General features: G+C 36.6%; 2 protein-coding genes and 1 long non-coding RNA gene across 3 annotated transcripts; all 3 read left to right on the forward strand.

Moving 5' to 3' along the window:
* The first annotated feature begins 1,824 nt into the window (after positions 1 to 1,824).
* LOC124187833 (zinc finger MYM-type protein 1-like) lies at positions 1,825 to 4,601 on the forward strand. The gene is made up of 3 exons (XM_046580022.1): positions 1,825 to 1,843; positions 1,934 to 1,989; positions 2,268 to 4,601. The coding sequence occupies exons 1-3, from the start codon at positions 1,825 to 1,827 to the stop codon at positions 4,599 to 4,601; spliced, it is 2,409 nt and encodes an 802-aa protein (XP_046435978.1).
* Positions 4,602 to 7,197: 2,596 nt separating this feature from the next.
* On the forward strand, positions 7,198 to 9,162 carry LOC124179104. The gene is made up of 4 exons (XR_006869956.1): positions 7,198 to 7,490; positions 7,632 to 7,743; positions 7,951 to 8,290; positions 8,368 to 9,162. It is a non-coding gene; the product is annotated as an uncharacterized LOC124179104 (long non-coding RNA).
* An 844-nt stretch (positions 9,163 to 10,006) lies between these two features.
* LOC124179098 (leucine-rich repeat protein soc-2 homolog) lies at positions 10,007 to 13,653 on the forward strand. Its single transcript, XM_046563178.1, has one exon. The coding sequence runs from the start codon at positions 10,222 to 10,224 to the stop codon at positions 12,055 to 12,057; it is 1,836 nt and encodes a 611-aa protein (XP_046419134.1). The 5' UTR covers positions 10,007 to 10,221; the 3' UTR covers positions 12,058 to 13,653.
* The last annotated feature ends 7,695 nt before the right edge of the window (positions 13,654 to 21,348 follow it).

Here is a 21,348-nt window from a genome sequence, read left to right on the forward strand (position 1 = left end):
AGAGCGAAAGAACTTTTGGAATAAAGTCGTATAATAAATTTATCCGACGTTTTTTCAATGATCTTGCCAAACATCGTCGAGTTGTGAACAAATATTGAAGCTTGTGGGAATTCAGGGGTTATAAATACAGGGAAACGATACGTGATATAGTGAGAACTAAAAAAAATGACATTTATTTTATAGCTTTGTTGTGAAATTTTTAGTCATGGTATTTGTCCCACAATTTTTTTCGCTGCGCAAAAGCTACACAGTTTATTTACCTTGTAAATGCGACAAGGGATGGTACGCCTAGCCGAGTAACATGAATCGTTCGCAAGATCGTTGCAAGCACGGTCCAAGATTTACAAGATCTGAGAACACAGAAATCTTGGAATAGACGAACAGGAACATCGCTGACATATATTATAAGCCCATCGACATTCTACGTTTCTTCCAATTATGAGTGCATTATTCCTTATCTGCAAGTAAATATCAATTTTGGCGTTTTATAAAAGATTTCACTTTCTGTTGCACTGCGTTAAAAATATTTCGTCAAGTTTCCCGTTTTAGACGCTCGTGTCTTTTTCCAATAGTTTCATCCAATTCTTCTCTTACCATTGGTGTCATTGAGAGAAAATTGCTCAGCTTCGTCTCCATGTCCATCTCGTACCCGTTCGATTTACGGTAATCCGCATCCCCGAAACTCGTATTTCTTCGTCAATCTCGGTCGCTACAGCTGATTTCAGACGCCCTATGCAGACATGTTGCGCATATACAGTGCGCACACACAATGCGCACACCGGAAGTGCTCTAATCCTAGGGGAAATCGCACATTCAATAATTATTTAATATCAATTAAAATATTAAATCTCTAACAGTTTTTTTCTACTCTCAAAACCTCTTAAACGATTCTCAAACGATTAAAAAACAATTAAACGTCCAAGTCCATTTTTCGAGGAGATAGAAAACATGGGGGCCAACTTCACACCCAAAATTGAAATCAATTTTCCGGAAAAACTACTAACTCTCAAAAGATTCTTCTTTACTCTCAAACCCTCTCAAACGATTCTCAAACGAATTGCATTAATTAGATTTAAAAATAACAACTTCAGGGGGCCAACTTCACGGAGGTCACGGCATGTATGCTCCGTCCCGTTAAGACCATAGACTTATAAAGATAGACTGAGCGCTATTATGAGCCGCTTGAAACAAACATTTAAAGGACAGAAATATGCCGGGAGTACTCCTTTCTCCCTCTGACGATATTTGTGGCGGGGATCGAGGCGGTAGAGGAGAATGAGGTGAAATCATGCGCCTATATCTATAGCTGTTCCACTTCCACTGCTTCGTTGTCTTCCACCATGACGCCGATTGAAAGGAGAGAGTAGTACTCCCGGTATATTTCTGTCCCTTATATGTAATTGTCAGTGCCTCTTATAGGAGCGCTCAGTCCAGGGGCGGTTTATGCACTAGGCCCGCTAGGCCCGAGCCTAGGGCGCCGTGGGCGCCGTGGCAGAAGGGGGCGCCACGGGCCGGCGAAATTTCGCAAGTTTGCGCGCCCCCTTCTCTTATGCACCAATACTAATCGTATGCCCATTGCGACACACCCTGGCGCCGTGGCAGAAGGGGGTGCCCCGGGCCGGCGGAATTCACAAATTTGCGCGCCCCCTTCTCTTATGCACCAATACCAATCGTACGCCCACTGCAACACATCCTGACAAGCGAATTTAAGTTTTTTCGTGCTCAATTCATTTTAGTTGTCAAACATTTCTGCGAACAAATTTCCTAACCTACAGTCCCTACATTGTAGTACAACGGACAGCTGGACAAATGAGCGTCAATAAAATGAGTGGCGTCAAGCGCCGTAAATTGACAAAAGAGAAAGAGGAGAAAGAGTCGCTCATAACCCAAAAAATTCCGTGAATTGATACTTTTTTCATCAATCGGGAAACAGTTCAAGAAACGGCGCAAACATCAAGTTCTGCTACAACTGAAGATTTGACGGGCGAGGTAAATATCGACGTACCCTGATAATTTAATATACGTATTAGACTGTTACTTGAAATTATTTTTTATTTTTCTTTCGCCAACGTTTGAATAAAATTTGAAATAATTAATTATCATCACTTGTAAAAGATGAATCTGGGGAAAAAATCCTGTGGATCCCAAACGCAAAAATGGCCAAAATAACGAGGCAACCATTCTAGTTGGTTCCAAAACCCTCATCAATGTATATTTCCTGTCTAACCATATCCTGCAATTTTTTTCCCGCATTCTCCTGATTTCAGCAAATATCGCGTTCGCAAGTAGAATCTATTGTCGAAAATGAAAAGGAGGCTGAGGAGGAGAAAATAATCGACGAAGTTACGAATTCAGTGACTTCTGCAGCTGAAACTCGTGCCGATGGTCACGATCGTGATTTTTCTCTTGCTGACCCTGGTTTGTGGCCAAAAAGAAATTCAGAAATGATTGATTTCATTTTACGAAATCCGTTGGAGCAAGAGGATCCGAGATTGAAGAATTTTCGGGCTTCAAAACGCGTTTATGGGTCTAAAACAAGATATTGTACTGCGCAAATATTTTTTCAAAAAACATCAAATGGTGAAATGCACCGACGAGAATGGTTAGCATATTCGCACTCGAAAGGTTGCGTGTATTGCATACCTTGTATGCTATTCTCGACATCAGTAAACGCGTTTACAGAAGGCTTCAACGACTGGAAGAATGATGTGCGAATAGCTGAGCATGAGAGAAGTCTTGGTCATCGAGAAAATACACAAAAGCATGTACTGCGAGGAAATTTATTGGGAAAGATTGATAGCAAGTTACATGCGCAATACATTCAAGAATGTAATTACTGGCGACAAGTACTGACTCGCGTTATAATTGCGATAAAGTTTCTTGCAACCCGAGGCTTGGCTTTCCGAGGAACAGAAGAGAAATTTGGATCGGTCAGCAATGGCAATTATTTGGGTATTCTTGAAGTGATGGCTCGTAACGATCCATTTCTCCAAAATCACATAGATCGGTTCGGAAATCCAGGAAAAAGAAACGTATCGTATTTTTCTAAGGATATTTGCGAAGAATTCATTGCGATGATATATGTTGATCTACTCAAAAAATTGATTTCGGATGTAAAAGCCTCCAAGTATTATGCGATGAGTGTAGATTCGACTCCCGACATTTCACATTCGGATCAGTTGACGTTCATTATCCGGTACGTGTGCAAAAACGGAGAGCCCGTAGAACGTTTTTTGCAATTTATACCTATTGAAGGTCTCCGCGCGTCTGAGATAGAGCAGGGGATTATGCAGGTATTGTTCAACAAAGATATCAACATAAAGGACTGCCGTGGACAATCATACGACAATGCGAGCAATATGTCGGGCTGTTACGGTGGGGTACAAGCCAAAATTATCGAACGTAATCCTTTGGCGATTTACGTCCCGTGCGCAGCGCATTCCCCTAATTTAGTAGGTCAAGCAGCTGCTGATTGTTGTTCGAGAGCGACCAGATTTTTTATGTTCGTGCAACACGTCTACACATTCTTGAGTGCATCTACGTCCAGGTGGGGACAAATAAAATCGAAGGTCGAAAATCAGCCTGGAATGCTCTTGCCCAAAAGTTTGTCTGGCACAAGATGGTCAGCTAGAGCGGAAGCATGTCGAGCACTCGTAAGATCGTGGGAGAGTCTGCGAGACGCCCTCGACGATATTGCGGAAAATGGTTCCGAAAAGCCATTCACAAAAGCCGAAGCCGAAGGATTGTCGCAACAATTTGGTTTGCTGGAGACCGCCATAATGGCTGTGACTTGGAGCGATATCTTGGAGCGTTTCGAAAAAACGAATAAAAGTCTCCAGCGCGTTAACATCCATTTGACAACAGTTGTACAACTGTATGATGCCCTCCAAGCATTTGTTGTCGGTTTGCGTGATCGTTTCGACGATTATGAAAAGAAAGCAAAGGAGCTATCTCAATGCAACGAATATGCGCATGAGAATCAACGACGCAGAAGAAGGACCGCTCGATTTGACGAGGTAAGCGGTAATGAAGCGATATTGGACGGAAAACAAAACATGCGTATAAAAACGTTTCTCGTCATACTCGATCGATTGTCAGGCGAATTAGAAAAAAGAAGTCTCGCCTACAAAAATGTCAACGCTCGCTTTGGCTTTCTCAGTCGTTTGCCATCACTCACGGATGCAGAGATCATCACACAATGTGAAGATTTACGAACGACATACTCCACCGATCTCGACAACGATTTTGGTGAAGAATGCATACATTTCCGGAATTTTATCCGGGAAATCAGATTGACGGAGGATGAAATCAACATTGGGAAATGTTTGATGATCATTCGCGAGAAGAATATTGTTGCTACATTCCCCAATATGGATATCGTTTTTCGAATGTATCTCACGCTTTTCTCCAGTAATGCTACAGGGGAACGTTCCTTTTCGACGTTGAAAAGAGTGAAATATTATTTACGGAATACGATGGGTCAGAATCGTCTCTCTAGTCTCGCGTTTTTATCGTTGAATTCAGAGCTTGTTGATATGGCAGAGACCGATACAATCATCGATAAATTTGCAAGATTAAAAGCGAGAAAGCGAACGTTTTAATCGGGTCCACTCAAACGTCAATATCGCCAATATAAAATATATATGTGCTCCATTCCTACCCACAAACCTACATAATATATGTATGATTGAAATTCTGTTTCCGTTAAATTATTTTTGAAATATAAAAATTATTTATTCTAGCCTATGCTTTTTCAACTATTTTATGGAGAGTGGAGAGGGGGCGCTAATTTCGTCAGGCCTAGGGCACCCGTTTTCGTAAACCGCCCCTGGCTCAGTCTATCTTTATGTTTCTATGGTTAAGACCGTGGTCCCTGTGACGTCGGAACGGTACCCGGTGGAAATTTCCAGATGCTAGACACCGCAATCGTTCACACAGCTACAGTTACACTCACATCAGTAGTTTGGGTCACCAATTACCGATAAAGTATTGAAATACACCGGACAACGGGCATTCTGTCGCTCTAATCGAACGAACCGAGGAAGGAGTAATTATTGGATAAAAGTTTAATTAATTGGCTTACCTTTTGAGAATAATCTGGATATGATGACTTGCAGCGTAGATTGGTGAGAGGATTTAACGGAATGATTGATTCTAATATATTTGGATACTTTGATTAACTTGGATTTATTTTATAAGTTCAATATTTCAAGTCACAAAAACAGAGTTACTTAGAGTAAGATCTTAAATTAATATGACAAAATGGAGCTGAAAGCTCGCTGGACTTTTGGGCAGAGTAACGTTGTATGAAAAGTTTAAATGCAAAAGGCAAAAGGATTTTACCGCGAGATTGTACCGGAACAAGATGAGGAATCTGGTGGTAGAAACCAAGAGGACGATCCGATGATCGGTCGCCGTTTTTATAGGTGTCGGTCGTTGCGCAGAATGATCGCAGCACGACATCTTCGCCGCATGCACGCCTGTGATCTTAGTTCTTCAGCTATTACTATATTGCAAGCTTTTACATATGGTATAACGCTGCGCTGGTGCGGTGGTGTAGGTGCGGGGTCGTTGTTCTGTAATTTTCCATTCTGCGTGGGCTTTGTTGTTGGGGCGCAAGCCCCTCTTGGCCCCTCGGCTACCGTGCTTCTTCCCCCCTGTGGCGTGCTTTCAGCAGCTATTTCCTAATATGGTAATCGCAGTGCGTATGCGCTAGTGGTGACCCATGTTTCGTGGTGTATGTTAGTGCCGTGTGCATTTTCAGGGTCACGATGCGCTGAATTCTAGTTCCTGTTTACTTCTTAAATATTACTACTATCCTGTTGGTTACAAAGTCTGTATATCAAGATTGTCATATTGGTTACTCGTCGTTTGTTAGTTTTATAGCGTGTAACTGTATAAAATTGCGTATGTATTATAATTGATTACTGTCGTTATTCACCTGGAGTACAATAGCGATTGTTTATGAGACATAGTTGCTATTTGCTTAACATTATTAGAATTGCGCTGCTGCGAATATTCTTAGGTGTTTGTGTTATAACTATCTTAACAGATTTAGGGTATTTAACAATTTGATAATTCATAGTTTTAGAGCAGGTTTACATGTGTGCTTTCGTATATAATTCTCTTCTGCAATTATTAATTCTTATATTGATATAAATCGGCTTGGAAGCTTCTAGAATGTTTTTCTTATGTTTGTTGGTTGCCTGTTACTGGGCGTTGCCACGTATGTATCTTTGAGTTTATTGCGAGTTGATTTACCTTCGATCGTTTCGTTGGTAAGTTTCCTAATGTGTTCTCTAGATGAAACTCTGTATGGCTTCACATTGGAGATCTATATTGCCTTCCAAACGTTGCGCGTGTTGCCTACAATACGGAGTTACGGAGGAGAGTATAATTCATGCTGGATAATTAGTATTCCCGGTTTTGAAGGTTTTGCACTATCTGGTTTTATGGATTATTGCAGCAGTGCTATCTTTACATTATATTGGTTATACATTTACCTATGGTTTTACAGTCTTCTATACTCCAGGCTATATGGTATAGCGTAAGTTGCTTATAGTATAGCTCTCAGCTCCGAATGCACAAATGGCATTGTCGAGTGTTATATAATAATTGGATATAATCGTGTTAGTTAATTATGGTGTTAATATGACAGTGGTATATAATAATGTATAATAATATTATAGCTCTTTGTAGTGCGAAGATCTCGTAACATGGTTTTTAAGCTTTTGTTAGTGAATGTCATGGTTATTTCCATCTAGGGATATTCCAAATAATTAGACAGTTGTTTTATTTCCTTATGGTTACAAGGTTCTCGTACTTCGAGTTTGGTTAGTTGATAAAAGTAACATCCAGTAATAATAGTCGATAAAACATTCGGACGTTCCGGTCGGATGTTACAGTTCCGATAATACTAGGGCCCGTATTCATAGTCAGGTCTCAAGGCGGTGCTTAAGACCGTCTTGGCGAAGATCGTCTTGTTCGTTCAAGACCGTCTTGAGATGCTATGAAATGTTGCGTGCTCCAGACAATGCTTATTTCAAATAAGACTGGACTGTGCAACCTTGTAAGTTATGCTTCGAATAAGACCGACTTGATGAAGACCGTCTTGTTTGACGTCTATGAAACCAAACGCCATCTTAAGGCCTCGTATAAGACCGTCTTATTCGAGTCCGGTCTTTAAGCACTGACCATGAATACCGGCCTAGGTCCATGCATCTGACCATGGAGCCTACAGTAAAGGAGCCCGAACGCCTGCAGGAAAAGTATTATAAACGTGGACCCTGAAAGTGAGGAAAGGTTGGGTTCGAAATGCAGCCACGGGAAGCGCTAGTGCTCCAAAGATAGGAGATGGGTTTGCATTTACACGACATTCTTGGCTTTTCGTCTTTGCGCGTATAAACGGGTTTTCTAAAGATTTTTTTATTGTGATAAAAATCAGCATCGTAAGGTGTAGTGACTGATTGCCCCACATTACATCTAAGCAGGTGAGAAAATGGTATTTTTTAAATACATATGCTATTTTCAATACTTTATTAAACTGTAATTTACGGATTGAATAAAACGAGCATGAAAGTGAGGTTAAAATTCATATATTGTCATGTGTAATCACAAATTTTCATTTTGAGTTTATTTCTGGTAGCACAGTGCACAATGGAGAAATATTGTTCTTACCCAGGCTGCCGAAAAAACTGCAAGCGCTTAGGACGACGGCAGCTGTCTGTCTTCAAGGTGCCAAAGGTAAATCTCCGGTCACAATTTTTTCTCTTTGTTAAATGAGTCAACACGGATAATTTGTTGACGAAATATTAAGTTATTGCATACCAATCTTTGTCGTTAGGCAAAAATATGTTTGTTCAATGACTTGACTTATGTAAAATTTTGACCCGCCTTGTTTTTACATGTATCTTCGTATTAATTACAATAAAATTTTGGTTTTGTCTGTAGAATATGCAACAGCGATGGAGCGAATTCCTTGGACAGTGTCTCTCTCACACTGATTTTCTGTGCGAACTTCACTTTTCCAATGACTAAGATGGGCGAGTTTCTTATCGATCAGCGGTGGTCGAACGGGATGATTTCGAGAGCATGTCGCAGTTGTTTGAAAGCTTAACTGATCGGAATGTCGTCTCGAGCAGTATACCGAGTGTATGGAAATCAACTAATCATCTGTACATTCTGTGATGCAACCAATTGGTCCAGATGAACCTTCGGACGCTTTTTGACACCTAATATCACTTACAACTCGGAACGGAAAATTCGTGCCCTCGATTGTTATTTCCAAAGTGTAAGTTGATAGTTGAGAATTTTTAGGGATTCTTCACAAGCTTGTACAATCGTAACGTGATGTTACAATGTTTCCAGCGTATATTCGAAAAAAACGTCGTCCATACGAGGACAAGACGAAATTCGAGCCCGGAAGCGAGTGGATCGAAGACATCGTTAGACAATACACTTGGAGTCGGAAAGCCGCTTTTCAATTAGAACATATCATTGATTGAATTGGGTTTCATAGATTTTTTCAAAGAATTGTCACTCGATAACGGGATGGAAAAACAAAATGTAAAAAAAATATGGTAGCCTCTACTAATGTGAGTGAACGACATACAAAATTTCGAGTCGAATCGAAAAGGGTGAGAGTCGGAGCCTGGTCGAATTCGGGTGGAATGCTCCATATAAATTATTCACCGAGGAAACATTAGTTTCATCGTGTCGGCTAGAAGAACATTTGAGTTCGTTGGGCCATCCGGAGTTGGATAATTTATGATAATGCGGTAATTGTCGAGGGTCTGCGATGAAAATTTCGCTCTCAGATGACCTTCGATTTAGGTAAAAATCGATTTATTTCCACACGCAGTTTATCGCATTATTAATATTATTTATTGTTAAAAATGTTTGTTTTACTGACTGAAAATGTCTATGTTTCCTATCTATACGAAAAAACACATTCCTATTGTGCACTAAATAATAAATATTCGCACTTTTTATTGTTTTTTAATTCGTTTGGATTTGACGCGTATTGTATAAAATTAATTTTTATCAATAAATATTTCTAGGGCGTAGGTCAACTCAACTTTGAATTATGCCCAAAAATATTATCTAGTTAACGGCCACGAAAAAATCTTGGACTCGACGAAACAGACGCCAAAAGTGTCTGTTCGTGGCAATTTGTGAAATTCTTGGCAAAGGCATTCATCAGCCAGAATCATTGTTTTCACGCCGTTCACGGAGCGGCGTCAACATAGCCAAATCACACCCCACAATATTGCGCGCATCGGGTATGCGATATCGACTGAGAGACTGGGTATACCAGAAAAATTGGTCGACTTATTTATCGTGTTTTTGTGATAAAACAATTATTTCGCAAATTATTCCAACCTTATATACGCGTTTCCCAAATGATTTCCAGTTGATTCGGGGGAAAAAAAATCTAATATCCAATCATTTTCTGCTAACTACATGCTGAACAGATTTTTAATTGTTATTAACAAAATATAATGTCATAAATTATAATAATAGTGGCATTAAATTGCGTAAATAATTCCCTAAATATAACATCTATAAAAAATAATAATTGTTAAATTATCTGCTAACTATACGGAACTGTCAGCGAGGGCAGCAAGCGTGTCAGAAGTCTACTAGCACCAAGTATAGGAACTAAAAAACGGGGACAAGACGCGTACAATTTTTTAGTATACGAGCAATGGCGAGTGTCAGGGGGCTGGCTTCGCCTCTGTCCTAGGGAGTTTTTAGCGTTGCCAGCTAGTTTCGGAACGCATAAGCATGGAACACGTGCCAAAATTGACTGGCAGCGCTAAAAACACCCTAGGACAGAGGCAGAGCTAACTACGAACTCAGCAGTGCAAATAAGATAAAAGATAGTTGACAGCACTGGAAGCTAATATCGGAACACACCTATGGTTGGCGCACTACCTCTCGTACTCCCCCCAAGCTTTATACCCTTTATACCGCTCGGTAATAAATATAGCTTGCGGAGCGTCCATGAATCTGTGAAGACCACTGGTGAAGACAGCCTATATGTAAGGCGACTCATGCGCTTGCGCACAAAAGTGCAAGCATTGTCGAAAATGTCAATACTTGTGAAGAAAAAGAATTTCAAAAATATGTGATGTGGTAAAAAAAAAGAGTGAAGAAAGTTTCGTGTTAAAGTTGGCCCCTAATAAAAACACTAATAAGTCGGCACGCTGTCACCGCAAAATGAAAAAGTCAAATAAACATCGATCGGGCGTGAGTAACATTTCCTCGGTTTGTTTGGCCGAAGGAAAAAGTGACGTTGCTGACATACAAGAGCAACTAACAACTTCTTATACGAAGGAACAAGATATCCCTGAATATTTGGAGGGCTGTGGTTTGAACACATGCTCGGCGGGTGACACGCCAGATACTGTCGAGCCATTGTCCCGAGATACCAAGGAACATTCTAAGGAGAAGAAGCTTTCAACAGCCTCCATATCTGGTACAGATACAAAGAAAACCGTTACAGTGAAACACCCGGAGTCGAATAAACCAAAACCAACAGCCAAGAAAGGTAAACCCATACAAGCCGACCTGGATGTTTCTAAGGAGTTCATCAGATGCAGAGACGAGTGCGTCACTCGTTTGGATCTCAGCAAATCGAGCATTACAAATCTTCCAAACACTGTGCGTGACCTTACGCATCTCGTCGAGTTTTATCTCTATGGTAATAAATTGGTCACTTTGCCGCCAGAGATTGGTTGCCTTACCAATATCAAGACACTGGCGCTGAGTGAGAACTCGCTTACAAGCTTACCAGACACATTGGCGAATCTAAAGTCTCTTAAAGTTCTGGATTTGAGGCATAACAAGCTCAGTGAAATACCGGACGTTGTGTACGAGTTGACGTCATTGACTACCTTATTTTTGCGATTTAATCGTGTCAGGTTTGTCAGTGAGAGCATCAGGAACCTGACCAATTTAACGATGCTAAGTTTGCGAGAGAACAAAATCAGGGAACTCCCAGCTGGTATTGGTAAATTAGTTCATTTGATCACCTTTGACGTATCGCACAATCACTTGGAGCATTTACCTGAAGAAATAGGTAATTGCGTTCAGTTGTCTACATTGGATTTGCAGCACAATGAGCTACTTGACATACCAGAAACCATTGGGAATCTTACCGCTGTTACCAGACTCGGGTTGAGGTACAACAGATTGTCTAGCATACCAAAGTCACTTGCCAACTGCAAATTGATGGACGAATTCAGCGTCGAAGGTAACCAAGTATCACAACTGCCCGAAGGCCTGCTGTCAAGCCTGTCAGACTTGACTACGATCACGCTGTCTCGGAATGCGTTCACTGCTTATCCTTCTGGAGGTCCGTCCCAGTTCACAAACGTTCATTCGATCAACTTGGAGCACAATCAGATCGACAAAATACCGTACGGTATTTTTTCCAGGGCTAAGAATCTTACCAAACTGAACATGAAGGAAAATCAGTTGACTGCTCTGCCCTTGGATATTGGTACTTGGACTAATATGGTCGAGTTGAACCTGGGGACAAATCAACTTACAAAAATTCCTGACGACATCCAGTGTTTGCAGAGCTTGGAAATTCTTATCCTGTCGAATAATTTGCTGAAGCGAATTCCTGCGAGTATAGCCAACCTACGGAAACTTCGTATACTGGATCTTGAGGAAAATAAAATAGAATCTCTTCCTAATGAAATTGGGTTTCTTCGAGATCTTCAGAAATTAATATTACAGTCTAATCAGGTAACTTGCTTGCCTAGAGCTATCGGACATCTAACTAATCTGACTCATTTGAGTGTAGGGGAAAATAATTTAAATTACCTTCCGGAAGAAATTGGAACCTTGGAGAATTTGGATTCCTTGTATGTTAATGACAATGCCAATTTGCATAATTTACCATTCGAACTGGCGCTGTGCACAAACCTCAGTATTATGTCAATTGAGAATTGTCCACTTTCACAAATTCCAGCCGAAATTGTTGCCGGAGGTCCGTCGCTAGTTATACAATTTCTAAAAATGCAAGGACCATACAGATCAATGTAACAAGACTTAGGTATGCATATTGATGATTGTGTTATCTGATGTATCACATATTGTTCCAATGGGTGAAATTAATTTTTTCCATCACGGAAAAACTTACTTTGTATGAATTTGTATTGATTGTCCTACGTAACGTGCCGATTAAATTGGACAATTACTTTGTAAATTATTTTCTATCGCCAGCTACAATATAAATCTGTGGATATAAAGATATTTTATTATTTACTTCTAACTATGATGTAATGACACGCTTGCAGCATTGTTCACTTCCTGTAACTTGTGATTTCTTTTTTTCGTAAAATCATAATTTATTCACATTTTCTAAGGGTATCTACTGACTAAAGCTAGGGAAAGTTAGGAAAATTAAACATGGTTAAAAATTGTGCAGGTTTTTCAAAAGAAAGACTAAACACTTCTATATGCAATGGTGTATTATAATTATTTTTCCAGATCATATTTTGCAACAGTTGCTAATGGAAAGTCTGTAAATTTCACATCAATTTATTTTTGGCAGTTCAGGCGGACTTTAATTTATCCCATAAAAAAGGTGAAGGTCGATAAGAAATTATCATATCCAAGTTAGTAATGTTATTGTAACGGTTCATGCCGAGGAAAAACCGTTATTTCACGATTTTGAAATAGTGTGAAACTCAGTAAACCGTAATAAAACAAAACATACTATATTTCGAAATCTTACTTCCTCCAAAATCGTTATAATATTCAAAAAATAGTGACCTTTGCCCCAATGTCTCGTTGCGATAACTTTACTAACTTCGACCTTGTCAGAAATTCACGTAAACATATTGACATAAAACTTGCTTACGCCAAAGATTTGACGAAATTTCGCTACAAATGTTTCTTGAAAATTCGTACATAGTTTTACGTAAAAGAATTGATGTACAAATAAATCTGTACGGCTTTTTGAATCTGTTTGAAAACACTTGCCGCCATAAAAATGTACATACATCTAAGGTATATATGTGGATTTTCCAAAATGTGCCAATGTTATCATTGCTAAACTTCATCAACTTTCTATATTGCAACGATCAAGCTATAATAAGAAACAAAAAAATCTTAGGAAGAATTCAGCAAAAATGTATGTATGAAAATACCAATGAAGTAGCCAAAAATCGAAATAATTTAAGATCAGTTTTTCCACTTTTGGAAAAATGAACAATGACAAATGAGAGGGTACAAATCAAACAAACAGTAGCCATTTCAGACATTGCATGCATGTTCCTGAAATTTGGATTAATCGAGTTTGATCGAAAACTCAAGTGCCCCTAATTTTGATATAGTTAAAAAAAATTTGGGACTATTTTGGACCTATGTTATAGATTTACATTGCAACTTTATATTGCCGATTTAAATTCTTGACCAAGCTAAAATAATCAATTGAAACTTTACGTACTATTCTCATGCACGGCTGTTTCCCTATTTTCAAATGTCAATGCCTTACCTTGAAAGACAATAAATAGAACATTCATATGAATGAAAACTGTCGTTTTATTATTATCTGCATACTAAGCACAAACAAAACAAAAAAAAAAAACGCTGAAAGGCCCAATACAGAATAGAGACGACATCCTTTTCCGCGAATACAATAGCAAATGTGTTTCATTGTAAGGCGAGTATTCAAATCAGTCATATTCTGTAGCACAATCTTTCAATTGTCAAGGCGAACTGGCCAAATTTATTTTTTTGTTATTTTACAAACAGGTCGTGTAATTAGAAATTCTTGAACTGTTGTCCACGATTTACAATATTGTGAAAGGAAGTTAGGTCAGGTTATTGGGCCTGCTGTTAATGACTTATTAATAAAGGTACGTTACGTAGGATTCCCCATTTTCTCTGTATACAAACACGTGGTTGCGCACGAGAATAGTCTAATTCTTCGATCCGTGACTATCCAGTCAGATTTGACTCCTCCCTCAGTTATTAATTTTCCTTATACTCAAGTTGTTTGTCTTGTAAATCGATTTTTCATATAATTATAAAATCGCAATACCTATCTATTTATTGCGCAAAATGCTATTATCGAATGATTTCTACAATAAATTTCAGTTATTATGCGTGGGGCATTTTTTGTGAAATCAGACAAGACTTTGAGGTTTGTTGTTGTTGTTGCTGTTGTTGTTGTTGTTGTTGTTGTTGTTGATGTTGATCTTTTTCTTATTCTTCTTCTTCTTATTATTATTATTATTTTTCACTTCACTGCTATTTTGCCTTTCAAAAGGAGCATTCATGATGTATTCGAATTTTTTGCCTTACTTTCTTATACAGAGATTCATTTTCATAAATTCACCTTTTTCAACTGTTCAAACGAATATAACTCGAAAACGAAAGGATATTGCAGAAAGTCAAGATATTCTTTTTTCGTCTTGACCATTAGTTGACACATTTCCCCAGTATAAGACATCTGGCATACGTGGGACGCCCAACCACTAAAATTCATATCGCGACTAAACTATTGGTTATTTTTAATTGCAAAAATGATCAGAGTGTCCTTAAACTATTTTTCAAAAGATAATACAGGTTATTTTGGAGAAAAGAATTCAAAACTCCAAAGAAATAGGAACAAATTTGGTTTCAATATTTTTGAAATATTTTTTTGTCCATTTTCATTGATTTAAAACAAGTATGAGCAAGAGTGGGGCGTTTAGTATCCCGCCGTGCCAGCTGAGGATTAATCATAAATTCATAAAAAATATGAAAAATTAAATAGTATATTTCCTCAAAATTACCAAGTTTTTCCAGTTATGTACGAAAAAATTGTTTCACCACGATGGTCTCGTTTTCTTTTTTTTGCGAAAAACAACCTGAAAAGTATTTGGTTTTTCGTGAATTTTAAGCCACGTATCATTATGAGTCGAATAATGGTCGTTACACATTCATTATTTGTTTAAATTTGAATTTAATCGATTCTAAAAAAAGTTTAAAAGTGGTGTCCAATTTTTGTTTGCCAAAATGATTTTTTTTTGTAATATAAAAAATTTGGAACTGCAACCAATTACATCCAAACCTTCAGCGACGTTTGAGGTTTTCAAAAAAACTATTGACAATGTTTTTTTTGGACACCACAAATATAAATCAACATGTAATAAAGATTTGGAAATGACTGATTGCACAGTTAAATTTTTTTTTAATCGAAAAAATTTCCTTAAACTCTGTAATATTTGTATTTAAGTAAGTAATAAAATGAAAACAAGTGATCGGCCCATGATGACGTTTGTCTTGAAATTCGAGAAAAATACACATTTTCAGGATTTTTTTTCGCCAAAAAATAAAAACAGAGCATCATGATAAAAAACGATTTTTTTTGTTTAAAATTCAAAATTTGGTGATTTTGAGGAGATATTACTTATTCATGTTTTTTTTTTGAATCTATGGTTGAAGACTGCTTTAAATTTCTTCGTTTTCGAGTTGCATTCATTCGAAAACTTGCAGCAAGTCGTCTTCTGAAAGTTTGCAATTGAAGAATAAACTGAGATGAAAATTTCGACAAAATCACAAGTATTCTTTTCGATGGGAAGAATGGAATAAACCAAATAAAACAAGTCAAAAAATTTGATCACAAAATCTTGTTTGATTTCACCATAAATTCTTCATGCATTATATTTATAGATATAGGTAAATATGTAGATGTATATATGTTATCTATAATATGAAATATAAATATGAAATTGTATATTACTATTCTTGACCGATACACCATGAGTACACATCTCGTTCGTATTTTATATGTCGTATAAATATGTTGATATTTTTTTTATTATTTGCTGATTTGTCATTTCCGTATTGAAAAATTCTAGTTATAAACAACTTTTCTCTGTGACAATTATCTTCGTTGCTGGAATATTTACGGGTATTTAAATTACTCGCTTTTAAATAGCTGCAGTCAGTTCGTTCTGTTTTTGTTTTCTTTTTGTTACACTTTGTAATAACCTGTAACAGGCACGTAATACCCAAGAAAAAATAAAGACGTCATTTTTTATCCATCCGTCTTTCTAATTATACTGATTATTGAACAACGAAATAGTATATTATGCAACAAGTGTGAAACACACAATTTTACGCACGTATTTCATTCGATATTTTTTTGATATAGTATGCGTAAAATAATTCGATTTTTAGCACTGTTATTAGTGCGTAAAATTCAATTTCACCCATTTAGTCGAATAGTGCCATTTGACGCACTAATAACAGTGCATAAAATCGCATTTGACGCATACGATGTCTGAAATACGTTAATCGACAGGGGGATAAATGAATCAAAAAAACGAAAAAATACAACGTGATGTTCAAAAGACCAAGTAAAGTATCACCCTTATTTGAGAACTTTATTGTACGAGATTTATGTGTCGTTTATAGCGTTGAACATGATAATAGAAAAAGAAGAAGTGTGTTGAATGTTATCAAATTTGCTATATTGAATATGTATTAAATCCCTCGTATTGACTGAAACCCTCTCGCGTCAACTGTAGCGAGCAAGTCGACATGAATACGAGTGTAGAGATTATGAAATTATATCAAATTGACGAGTATTAAGGTATGTTAATACTCTTCGGAAGATGGTATAAAAATATTGAAAATATTGACTATTACCGTTTGGTCTGAACTTATGTTCAATACTGTGTATTAGCCAGCTGGCCTACATGTCGCGACCAGCTTATATAAATAATATATACGGGTATGATAAAATATGAAATCAAGATGGACATATTAAATGTTTACTACCGAAGTGTTCTACATTTGTACTTGCATATGCATTATGAACGTATATGTATGATGGACGTATGATACGATATACTGTTAAATTTTATTCCATGTTATACTGCTAGGATCATTATACATTATACGGATATATAGCGGATGTAATGTATTAGCTTTATTATCATCTTCAACTGGACCCTTAATTGGAATAACGAGTTGAAAATGAAGGCTTGAAATTCGTAGAAAAATTGTCGCTGCAATTGACTGCATGTGTAAAAATAAGAGAATTATTGAAGGTATTCATGTACCTACGGAATAATGTATATCATAACGTCCAATCGTAAAATGTATGAGAATTTTACGTGATTTATGTATTATTCAAATTTTAATGTTACATCCCATCACTTGAGTTGATGTTTTTCCCCATCTTAAACCGATTCATTCTTACGTAATCAACTTAACGTAATAATCCTACTTATGTGTAGTTATTTTCAATATCGTCATATGCCAGTATTTATCAGGAATACAAGGAGTGTTTCAACCAAGCGATTGACGTATGTATCATTCGAAATCATATTGTATTTCCGAAATCACTTCGCAACCTCTGAAATCGCACTGAAATCAGTAATATTAAAATAAAATTCTGCATTAGTAATCGTCGAGGTAATCATTGGTAGTCATGAGAAATTATTTAGGATTACAACAATTTCTTTGTAACCTCAAGAAATCATGTAATCAAAGTAAAATTTATTTCTTAAGTAATCTCTCGTAATTACTGTATAAAGTAAGTACATAATCACCAAATACGTAATCATGGTGTCGTGTTTGCTTCGGTGAAACATCCCTTGAAAGAATATACATGTATATCGTTTCAGCCTATTTGTTATCTTTATCTGTGTCTCTGTAATATGTTTTAGCTTTCTCTATTTTTGACGACATCCCAAACTCTGTACTATATCGTGTATAAGAAGTTGGCACGCTTACAAAAATATTTTAGATTATTGTTTGCAATGATAAGCTGTATAATGATCGCATACTTTCCTAAACAAATTGTAAATGATTACGAAAAGAACAAATCCCGAATTCCATTGTTTGAATGCCAACTTCACGTATAAAAAAAAATCAGGATGGAATGCCCGGGTAAAAGTTTGAATCAAAAGTAATGAAGCCAATTGTGTAAAAAAAAAGACTCTTTAAATTAAGTAAACGCTTACGTCCTATTTTTATGCACTAAACATTTGAGACACAACCACATGTAATATTTATTTGTTTTAATCTGAATTTTTTTTTGTGCGTCGTTATTATTGCTTAATCATTAATAGATGTTGCCGCGTTGTCCATATAAAGACAATGTTTCAAAATCAAATTTGTACGATATTAGAATAGGACTTGAAAAAGTTTTTACGTAAATATGCGAACTATGCAAGATGTAAAACTCATCTTACGTTTATATCGTGGTAAATGGTAACACTTACATTTTCAACCGAGCTTTAGGAATTACACTTAATGATTTTGTTCTCGGTCCCTTCTTAAGTAGATCAACGTAAGAGAACCACTCGCAAATAATTCTAGATTTTTTCAATAAATTGTTGAGCTATGAGTTTTTGAAATATTGCAGTTTTTATTTATATAATTGTGTGCTTTCACGTAAAACATAATATTTATGAATATTTTTAAAATACTTGATAATTACTGAATAACTCGAATTCTTTGATTGGATTAATTAGTATTAATATGTCTAATACATATTAGAATTATTCATTAATATTGTTGTTATACTGTTATTATAATTTATGTTGTATTTACTGTATATAATGTATAATTGTGTGTAAATTGCACATACACTGTAAGTATATACAGGTATTATGTGGCAATCCAACAATATGGCAACAATATTCATGCATGAGAACTCCGTCGAGGCAATATCATAAGGATTTGGTTAAAAAACAGGTAATTTTTTTACTTTTTTGTACGTGGGTATTAGAAGTATAAAGTCCGATTTTTTGTACGCAATACAATATTTTATAAACTTTCTTTTTTTTTTTATTGAAAAATAATACGTACTTAATATTAATACAAAAACGATATTCGGTTGCGGTGTGATCGAATGGCGTGGATCAAATCTCAAAATATATTTGTCCGAACGACTTAAAAATTGGACAGATCATTGATGATAACATTAAAATTGGGAAAATGGTGACCTAGTGAAAAATTTCGGCGTAAAAACGACCTTAATCGTTGGTGATTAGGAACATTTTTTAAAACTATTCGATCACCCTATAGAAATTCTTATAATCAAGAATCTGTAGAAATTTTAAGTCCATTGAGTGAACATATTTCGAGATTTGATCTAAGCCGTTGGACTACACCGTGGCCGAAAATCTTATCTGTATTAAAAATAAATCTGTTGTCAAATAATATTTTTCAATTAAAAATAAACTGCAACTTCAGAAAAGCTTGTACTAACTCTCTATGAAAATCCGACCTTGTTTTTTTAATATCCCAGTAAAAAAAATTTTGAAACTCAATATGTTGTTTGTACCGAATCCTTACTATAGTGCCTTAATTAGCTTAGGTAATTATCTCAAGCATTGAAAGCACGTTTCGTGAATTGTCGTATGCTTAAATCGATGGCGCCTAATAAAATTCATTCAATTTTAATGAGGCTGATTATTATAGATGATCTGACTTTGGCGTGACGATTAGAACCCAAGTAATGTTGAAATTTTTCTCGCCCTTATCTCATTAGTGATAGAAAGATTTTTGTATAATCCAAGTAACTCTACAGACACCTATCATAAAACAGTCAACTCCTGTGTATAATCACAAAAAATAATTGTTTTATCATCGGGGTCCGTAGAGTTACGTGGATTATAATCGTCACACCAAAGTTAGGCTTTTATAATCAACCTCTGACGTTGAGTGAATTTTATTAGGGGCCATCGGATTAGCTATTTTTCCTGTGATTTTAGGTGTATCACTTTGAAAATACTATTAAAATGATCATCCTAGCATGCAGAAAATTCAATCAAAGCTTCACACAAATCTGTCGCACTTCACCGAACGAAAGACGCATACGGGCATTTCCACCTCAAATCGGTTGATTTTGGGTGTTTTTTGACCTTCCATTTTTTAAATCAATATAATCTTTTTTAACGTGAAATGTACGTAGCAAAAGGAGATCCATATTTTTCGATGGTCCAAAAAATCTGTGTACTCTAGTTATGAATTATTGCATTTTATTGTGAAAGTAGAGTGTAGGCCGCTGTGAGAATTAATATCTCGGGTCCTATCTACCGTAGAGAATGTTCAAAAACACATTTTGAAGGTAATGAAAGACACTTTTCGAGAAAAATTTGCAAGTTCTGACGAAATCTAGTTTTGTTGTGTTTAAGAATAATTAAAATGTTGAATTTTTTTCGAAGTTATATTTCTTCACCTTGGTTATCATGAAAGGGGAATTCGTGGACATAAAGGTCGTGTAATGTGAGTTAATTGTGACTTTCCAGCCCGAGTAGGGGCCCTGCTTAGAACGAGTGTATTTTTTGAATTAATTTACATCTGCCACACAAAAATAGAACAATATAGACGTAAAAAAAAAACTAAATACAAAATCAAAATTAAATGCAACTGCTTTAAAAGTAACCTCAAAAATCTTTATCTTGGGTTACATTATGTGATGCTTAAATTTTAAAGAAGGTCGTAGAAGAAAAACAAAAACTGAAAAGATGGATCAGCCACCCAGGATCAAGACAAAAAGAGCTATACCTTAACAATCTACCGCAAGTGTTTAAATAGTGAAGATGTTCAAAGGGATAGATGGTGTAATCCTCGATGAGTGACTATCGGAATACACTACGCCCAGCCAAAGTGTTATTTGGCTATTTTAGGGTCCGTACACGTCGATTACACACTTACGTGCCAGTCCCAATGCAGGAAATGATAGAAGAAGGAAAGGATCGGATCAAAGGGAAGTAGACGATAGTTGATACAGTTTATTTATTATCAATGATCAAGTAATTGATTTATAACAGTGGTCAATGTAATGGAATCGGCTTAAGGCAAAGGCTTGGATTGGCACGGAGAGACATGATTAGAAGTGACTTGTGCGAAAGCTAGGATGAAAGTGAATAGCTTAGGGAATGTAGGAGACTCGCTAGTTGTAGTACAGATCGAGATCAACCTGCTGACTTGGTGTGGGAACCGAGGCAGCTGGGTGAATATAACGAGAGGATGCAGGGTGTAAAGTGACGCAGACTGTGGGAAAGAAATATAAGATCAGTAGGACATAATACGCTCTTGGGGAAGAACATTCGGTGAGGGTACGGAATCGAATGTTTGCAAAGAGGCTGGAAGTTAGGGAAATATACCGATTCACTTACAAAATTTTACAATGGATGGTGTCTTAAAAATCTAGCACATAGATGTTAATGCGCGTTTAAACGGGTTAGTATACATTTTCAATTTACAGTTTTAAAAGTAACATCTTATAAATGTGGTGACACACACACACACACATATATATATATTTGTAGTATAAATTGGGAAATCCCCAATAATTATATATGTAGAATTCAACTT

The sequence above is a fragment of the Neodiprion fabricii genome, chromosome 1 (assembly GCF_021155785.1).
Source record: "Neodiprion fabricii isolate iyNeoFabr1 chromosome 1, iyNeoFabr1.1, whole genome shotgun sequence".
NCBI classification, from domain to species: Eukaryota; Metazoa; Arthropoda; class Insecta; order Hymenoptera; family Diprionidae; genus Neodiprion; species Neodiprion fabricii.